Source organism: Plectropomus leopardus, chromosome 3 (assembly GCF_008729295.1).
Source record: "Plectropomus leopardus isolate mb chromosome 3, YSFRI_Pleo_2.0, whole genome shotgun sequence".
NCBI classification, from domain to species: domain Eukaryota; kingdom Metazoa; phylum Chordata; class Actinopteri; order Perciformes; family Serranidae; genus Plectropomus; species Plectropomus leopardus.
In genome coordinates this window covers 7,117,690-7,126,403 of record NC_056465.1, presented here as the reverse complement: position 1 = coordinate 7,126,403, position 8,714 = coordinate 7,117,690, and the positions used below count along the sequence as shown (strand labels likewise).

Below are 8,714 nucleotides of genomic sequence, written 5' to 3'. Positions count from 1 at the left end.
CCTCTAACTGAGATATATGTTTAGTAACCCTAAATTCATGGGGGTTACACACAGTTATCACCCGTGAGATTAAAAACTGCAAACTCACGTTTGTGTAGGGTACTGAAGGAGCGGGAGCCACAGTCACAGCTGCAGGAGATTTCTCCAAAACAGACACCCGAGATTCCAGTTTGGAAAGTGCAGCCTTCAAGTCATCCACCACTGAAAAAAAGAGGACCAAAATCAATGAGCAATGGTAAAAATTCCAACATGTGAGTGTAGCGATGTGTATAACAAAGTATTACAATAAATACTGAACTCATCATGTATTCACTGACTGTACTGGATAACAGGTAAGACAATGATACACCATTAACATGTAATACTGAAATCAATTTAAAAGTCAGTTCTAGTAAAGCATACTATGCATGACATTTTGACAATATTTTTATTACATATGATAAGAGTTTTTTAAATGACATGTTTGACAATGGCATACTATACTATGACTTCTTTTTGGTACTCTATACTGTGACTCTTTCATAACAACTATGACATTTTTGACATACCATATGATGGACTTTGTTGACATACTATATACTATGGCATTTAATCCTTTTTTTGTATATTAATTGCATTTTAAAGACATTTTTGTGACATACTATTACATGAAATTTTTTACTGAAGTTTTTTGCATAATATACTATGGTATTTTTTGTTATGTTCTACTGTGACTTTTGGACATACTGTTTTTTTTTTTTTTTTTGTTACATACTATTCATTAGCATTTTTTGATATAGTATGACATTTACATTTTTTGACATGCTGTGCTATGGCTTTTTTTGTAAAACATTTTTCTGACATATTACAACATTTTTTTTAATACTATGACATTTTTTCATTTTGACTATACTATGGCCTTTTCAAATTACTACACAATGACTTTTTTTCAAATACTTTTACTATGACAAGTTTGGACAATCTACACCATGACTTTTTTTGATATATTGTCCTATGGCTTTTTTGACATCCTACACTATGACATTTTCATTGACATACTACACTATGCTATTTAATGTTTTTGCTGGCATGATTTACTATGGCTTTCTTTTAAATTCTGGCATACTATGCCACGATTTTTATTTGTATTTTTTGACATATTGTATTATGACATATTTTCTGATATACTATACTATGTCATTTTTTGACGTACTATACGATGGCATTTTTTGACATACTTTACTATGACAATTTTTGACACACTTCACTATGACTTTTTTGGAATGATATCCTGTCGCATTATTTTTTCCCACAAACATTAAAATTATTAACTGACATGCCATGCTATGACATTTTTTAGATAACTTTGTAACATACTTTACTATGACTTTTTTTAACATACTATATCATTTATTTATTTTTTTTTTTTTACAGGCTACACAATGACAATTTCTTTTGACATGCTCTACTAAGACTATGGCAGTAAAATATGGCATTTCTTAGACAAACTATCCAATAAACCTTTTCTGACATACCATACAAGTAATTTCTTTGACATACTGTACTATGACATTTTTTGACATTGCACACTATGACAATTTTTTAAATACTTACTGTGACATTTTTGATATGTATATTATACTAAAAGTTCATGCTATGCCATGGCATTTTAAAGGTCTGGCATACTATACTGGGACTTATGACCTTTTTTGACAAACTATCCTATTTTTTATGAAATTATACATGGCTTATTTGCCATACTGTTCTAGGAAATTTTCTTTGACATACAAATACTATGACATTTTTAAAATAATTATGACATGCTATACTATGGCATTTTTAAGATATTTGTGTAACATACAATAATGTGATTTTTTTATAACATACCATACTACAACATTGTTTTGACATGCTCTACTATGCGATTTTTTTTAAATACTATACTATAGCATCTTTTGACATACTATATTACAACACTTTTTGACTTATATACTATGACATTTTTTGACATACTGCTCCATGACTTTTGTTTTTACAAATTATCCCATGGCATTTGTTTTTATTCAGACAAACTATATGATGCCTTTTTTTTTTTGGACAAACCATGAAGACATGGTAGCTAAATAGCCACCCGCAGTTTACATGGCAGTTTTGGACGGAGAAGCGAGGATCACCTCATCAGATTATTTAAGTAACAGGCGTGGCTGTATGACACAAGCCTAAAATTTATTTGAACATTATTGATTATTAAGTATTAAAATGACAGAACGGGTGCCCCTACAATGACACAAGTCTGCTTTTGGTAACTTGCGGTGACAGGACGTTTTACAAACTTTTGTTATTGACAGATCTTGGCTCTGACAGAGGCCGAAGGCTGTGTAGCCACTTCCTGTTTCAAAATAAAAGCCCTCTAGCGTTTTAATACACGGTACAGCAATATAATAGATTTTGACCAAGTCTTGTTTTGTATCACTGTATACCATGCCATTATTTTTTTTTAAAAAGGCATAGTATTTTGTGTAATAAAAATACAAATGTATAAGAAAAAAATCTGATTTTATTTCTGTGAAGACAACAAAATGTATTCATATTTCACTGAAGTCAACAAACAAGATTACCTTTGTTTAAGTTGAGGTTTTCCAGCTCCAGGCTCTTGATGCGACTGATGATTTCCCCCTGATCAGCTGAACTGCTGCTGCTCTGCTCAGCAAAGACACAAAAAGAAAAAAGAATAGACTCAGTTTACAGAGAGCGACATTTAATGGTCAAACCAGAATATTAGTCCTTTCATCACACCCGGGACTATTAAGCAGACCCCATATGTGAACACGCAACACACACGCAAGTCCATCTCAGCAGAGATACAGGAGCTGTAGATGAAACCTGGCAGAGATTTAAGTGATGGGCAGCTACTTAGAAGGGGATCTGCAACACTCCACACAAATATCATCTAAAAGCCGACTACAGGTCTAATGGACTCAAAGACCAGCGTGTGAGGTCCACTGACAGAGCAGCTGGCAGCAGAGGTGCTTCCAGGGACACACAGGGCTTGGCGGCACTTACAAGCTGGGACTGTTGGCTCAGGGAAGGTTGACCAGACCCTCTGTTACACAGTGTGTTCTTCAGCTGGAGGGGAGGAGGGGATTTAAAGCATGAAAAAGGGATGGAACTGAATAAAGTGCATGCTGAAGGAGTGCTACTGAGGAGTGTAAAACAGGAAGCAAACAAGAAAACAAGGAAACACCTTACAGCTGGGAAGTTATGTAAGGTAACACCCATGCTTCAGCTGACCACCAAGCTTCTATCTTAAACCTATGTGCAAAGAAAATCATTTTGACTTATAAGCAACAAAATGAAATATTATCATTAAATGAATAAGATCAAAGCAGTTGGGTCATTCCATGCCTATCTAAAATCCAGAACTTTTCCAAGTTCATGTCATGGATTTTCTTGGAAAAAAAAAATGTATATATATATGTGTTGAAACCTCTATTAAATTCATGGGACCTTGCAAAATCCTATAGCTTTACTCCAAAAGTTTTTTTTTAAATGTTGGCCCTCTGAGCTAAATTTAGTCATTTCTGTGATTCACTGTATGTGTACTCTAAAGCTCACCAATCGCTCATTTTTCACTGGATTGGGTTGAAGTTTGTCCTGAACATCCAAGACACCCTAAGGAAACCTGACAACATGTTTTTATTTAAATAGCTGTTGCAGAATGGTTACAGTAATCACATTAATAACAGGATGTGATCTTTTTTTACCAGAATAAAGAATGTCATTTTCCAAACTACATATCTCCACTATTTTTCATTTTCTTAAAACCCTAAATTCCTATGAGCATTTAGTGAGGTTAAGAATACACATAAAGAGAAACACAAAATCGCTGACATTTAGCTCTGAGGGCTAAAAAAAGAGTACAGCCATATGAATTTGCAAAGTCCCATGAATTTAATAGAAGATTTAACATTAGTTTTTTCAAGAAAATCTACAACATGAACTGGTAGGCCTTAGGTGAGTTGGCTGGGAATGTTATTACCATCAAATATGAAAGGTCTACCTTCTTTTTTAAGTTTGGCTTCACAAAAGGTTCAAATATGGCCAAAGATGAGTTTTTCTGTATTTTTCCCCCCTCTGTAATTTTCTGTTTTACAGGGGAATCGTAATTAGAAAACATACAAAAACTTGAAAAAAGCTGCCATGGCAATAAAAAGGATCCTTAAAAAGGGTGTGATTGCTTTGCATAATCTGATAAGCAGGTTGTTCCAACAGTAAAAATCAAGTCCAGTGATGGCAGATTAAGTCCTTTCACAGCAAAACTATACAGATACACAGCTGTACATGTGTGCTAGAGGTGTAATGCTGGCTCATTTAGGGCTGCAATGTGTCAAGCCATGCTAGAGAAATTAATGCAAAATACACAAATCAAATTGAAATCAACATTAATAAGGTTAGGCAAATTTTATTTTCACGCGTCTCATTATTCTGGACCTTTTAAAGCCATGTGCTGTACAGGTCAAATGAGATCTTGGTTGCTCTGGCTACATGCACAGTGCTTGCGTTAAGGTGGAAAATGTGAGATAAGAGGCAGATAGTGCACAGGATATGTACTTACTCCTGCTAGAGATTTCTGAATGTTCTCCCGGGCACGAGCAATGTCTTGCAGAATGGTGTTAGCTCCGACATCCTGTTTGAAAGTTAATACAAGTCAATTTGGATTCAACTTCAACGTTGTAAAGATTCAATGTGCATTGTGTCTCTGTAGCTGTTATTTCAGTGCTGCACATTTGACCTCTCCCTGCTCTTATCGTCGGCTTTTCATGTGTTCATGTGTTGATAAACTGCATCAAGATTTTAAATCTAAACAACTACAAGTCTGAGTTTGTCCAAATCTGGCTGAATCAAGCTTTTACCCACAAACATGTCAGATAATGTATTTTGATGTAAAAAAAATTGTATATATAAAAAGAAATTAACAATAAATTAGAACTAGTAATTCTAAAATTAGACAGATGCAAGGTCTTAACTTTTGCTAATGAAAATCTAATCAGGTTATCTTCAGGTCACGTGAACATATGTGCCAAATTTAAAGAAATTCCCTCGAGCCTTACTTGAGTTATCTCGTTTACCAGAATGAGATGGACACGAGGTCATAGTGACCTTTGGACACCAAAATCTAATAAGTTCATTGTAAAGCCCAAATGGATGTTTTTGTCAAATTTAAAGAAACTCCCTCAAAGCGTTTATGAGAAGGATGGACAGAGAGATGGGCAACCCAAAAGATAATGCCTCCTCCTACAGCCGTCGTCAGCACGGAGGCATAAAAATGTCTCCACATGAGGGCTGGGTAATGATACCAAAATCAAATACCAATGTTTTTTTTGACCACATACACCCTGGTAGAAAATATTCACAGAACAAATAAAACTTAAAAATTTAACACAAATCATGTGGACGTACATGATGGTCAAATGATTGAATCAATCTTGTAATTCAGACAGGAGTGACGACTTAAAGCAGAAAATAAAGTGAACCTCTGAAACAGTGAGAGTACCTCCTGTGTTGGTTGCGAGGAGCCGTTCATGCGCTCGTAGAAGCGTCTCTCTGCCTCGTCATAGCGGGGTTTGTCAAACCAGATCTTCTCCTGGGCCAGAAAATCCACTGAACTCATGGTGCTACAGAGGAGAGAGCAAGGAGGGACAAGAGAGGGCTGTGTGAACACAGGACACAGGAGGTCAGGGAAAAAGAAAAATCTGTATTACTACTTCTAATAATAGTAATTATACTTAAAAGCACCTGATATAATAAATAATTTATAGCCTATTTAAAATACTTCAGCTGTAATATATTAAAACTATTCATCTTAAAATACCTTATTGTATTATTTTATCTACAAGCCACCCCAACGCACAACACAAAAAGTATTTTTGAATGAACTTAAATTGGCGAAACACAACAATGGTTCATACCAACATCAGTCACACAATCGAATTTCAAACAAACCACAAGGAATTAAGGATGAATGAACCAATACCAATGACAAACAAGACATAAAAACTTAAAATGTTCACAAATTCAAAAAAATAAAAAAAAAAAAAAAAAAAGAGAAAAGGGGGGAACCCATGATTAAAAAAAAACCCCCAAAAATAACAATGAAAGATCAAATGGAAATATCTGGAGCGACTCCACTCTCTCGGTTTGGTCATACTTGTCCCTCAGTGGGGCGGTGGAGGGACTTGATGTCGCTTCTGGCCTCCGACCCTTCTTCACCACCACAGCTTCACTCCCATTGTAACCATGGAAACGACTTTCTGCAGCATCATACCGCCACTTGTCCAGCCACACCCGCTCGCTGTCTGGGTGATTGAAGTAACAGACTCCGGCCCCCGACACTTCCTCCTTCTCTGGGACCTCAGCTGGCTCCTCTTCCTCCTGAATGGGGAGCAGAGCGTGGAAGACTTCTGCTTTACCCTGCGGGACCACCCGTTTTTCCTCCACCATCATTTCCTCATCTTCCTCTTCCTCCTCCTCTTCTACCAGGCTTTGAGGGGGGTCGCTACTTCTGGAGGTGGAGGCGCAGCTGGACCGTTTGGAGGAATTGTTACCGTACAGATTCTGGTAAAAGGCTGCTTCGGCGCGGTCATACAGAGGTTTCTCGATCCACACGTCTCTGAGCAGCTCCACAGGAATGCGAGGCAGTCCATTAATCGACTGTCGATTGGTTGGTGTGACAGCTGCTTGTTGGATGACGGGGGTTGCAGGTGTCGGGGCGAGAGATTGATATCCTTCATCAGGTGTTCTAGGTGTGATGGAGCGGTTAGGCAGGGATGGGAGGTCCAGAGAGTTTGGAACGGGCACCTGCATGGAGTCTTCAACATAGCGACGTTCTGCTTGGTCAAAGGTCGTCTTGTTCACCCACACGGCCTGGACAACATGGTGACAGGCCACCTGATCACTATGGCGGCACACCAGTCCTGAGGAAGATGGAGCTACAGTGGCTGGAGAGTTTGAGTGTTTCCCTGGGGCTGGAGGTGACCGGTTTGACTTGGTGGTCCCATTGGAGGAGCTCGCCAACCAGCACTGGTAGAGGCTCTCAGCTCGCTCGTAGATGCTGCGCTCAAACCATACATTAGCGCACTCAGACTGCAGGCCAACCAGCCCAGCACGGGGGTCAGATGGCTGGCTGTTCTTTTTGTCTGGCTTCTCTTCATTCTTGGGCTTACTGTCTACCTTCCCCTCAGGGCGACTCTCCGAATTGGCTGAACGTTTCTTGCGGCGGCGGCTTTTACCGCTGCGCTTTCCATCTCCGTTCAAGCTGCCGCTCTCTGGGGACGATGACGCTGTCTCTGCGTTTCTTTGACCTGATTCAGCCTTGTTCCTACACCCCAGTGCTGCATTTGCGGACCGGTCCACCTGACAATGGCTGGGCGGCTGATCATGCTCCGACTGATCCGGTGCAGGGCACTGGGGGATCTTCTTAGACATCATCTTTGATCCGTTGCAGGAAAAAAAAAAGAGAATAACAGGTACAGGCTTTTGGATTAGTTAGAGAGACGCAGGAAGGTTTAGAGACACAAAGGGATTGATCTAGTTATCAGTGTCAAACACGAACATTTTCTTTGTTATGGAGTTGCATGGACGAGTCTGCGAATCGCAAAGACATACAAAAGGCATGCAGGAAATTAGAAGAATCCGATGCAAATGATCTAAAAAATGTTTGCAAATGCTGTTTATGATTTGTCAAGAGTCAGTATCATTCACAGTGATTCACAGCAGATGCTGAATGAGTCCTTGGAGACAGTCCAACTAAGCTCACAAGGTATGAACTCAAAAATACAAGTAAAGGAAAACGAAAACTGGCATTCATGCTTTTGAGTCTAAATGCCAGTTGGAGATTTTTTTCAGGCCCTATCTTGGAAGTAACAAGCTCCTTATTTTTCCAAATTCATACCTGGTATTAACATGCATCTTGGGTGATCTGATCACAGGTGGACAGCCCTGTTAAAAGTTTAAAAGACCACCAAGACGCATTGTGATCCGATCACTGTAACCACTTACCGAGGTTATCTAGGACACATCTGACTAAAATTCTTTAGCCGTGTAAACACTTACGTGTGTAAAAAGCATCATGTTTTCGTCTTATTCTGTATGTTTTTGAGTGACACAGTAGCTTTCTGCTGTGTGATTATATCACTGTAGCCCTTCCTTGTTATGATAACCCTACAAAAGCATTTACCACATGTATATTACATTCAGTTGGTGTCTATGTATAGTAGTAGAGACCATGCAGCATTATCTGTTATCTGAGAACCATAATACTCTATTTTCTTTGATTACTCACAAAATGCAGCTGCAGTTTAAGGTCTACAAATGACTTTTCAATGTTCACAAATAAAGAAAGCTCCCATTTTAAGCAATTTTTAATTAAGAGCTATTTTTTCCATAACTCTGTTGTAAATTGCTCTTGGTTCAAAAAAAGATAAACAAAACTTGACAAATCTTGGCACAATGAAATGAGAGCATGCAAGAAAAGGGTGTAAAAAGTCTAAGAAAAAATATTAAAGGGACACTGAATTTAAAAAAAAAAAAAACTAACATGTTCATGCAAGCAAACTAATTAATTCAGGAGGCACAGAGTTTTTTTTGTGTTATCAAAACAGACATTGCGCAAGCCATGCCACTTTTATGACGTTACATTATTCTGTTGCAATACAGGAAATGCATTCCCTTGATGT

The 8,714-nt window shown here is 38.1% G+C and overlaps 1 protein-coding gene across 1 annotated transcript; it reads right to left on the bottom strand.

The window, feature by feature from the left end:
* Positions 1–20: 20 nt before the first annotated feature.
* On the bottom strand, positions 21–7,467 carry LOC121962932. Its single transcript, XM_042513266.1, has 7 exons — positions 6,118–7,467; positions 5,534–5,689; positions 4,595–4,666; positions 3,043–3,105; positions 2,598–2,679; positions 89–201; positions 21–29 (listed from the first exon to the last, which is right to left on the bottom strand). The coding sequence occupies exons 1-7, from the start codon at positions 7,465–7,467 to the stop codon at positions 21–23; spliced, it is 1,845 nt and encodes a 614-aa protein (XP_042369200.1).
* Positions 7,468–8,714: the final 1,247 nt, after the last annotated feature.

What these genes read in the sequence shown, in the direction of transcription:
- LOC121962932 (XM_042513266.1), bottom strand. Translation starts at nt 7,467, where the DNA reads ATGATGTCTAAGAAGATCCCCCAGTGCCCTGCACCGGATCAGTCGGAG. An exon ending in TTTCATTGTTATTTTTGGGG is followed by an intron (nt 5,690 to 6,117) that starts GTTTTTTTTTAA and finishes GTGTTCACACAG; the next exon opens with CCCTCTCTTGTCCCTCCTTG. An exon ending in TGAGCCAACAGTCCCAGCTT is followed by an intron (nt 2,680 to 3,042) that starts GTAAGTGCCGCC and finishes TTTGCTGAGCAG; the next exon opens with AGCAGCAGCAGTTCAGCTGA.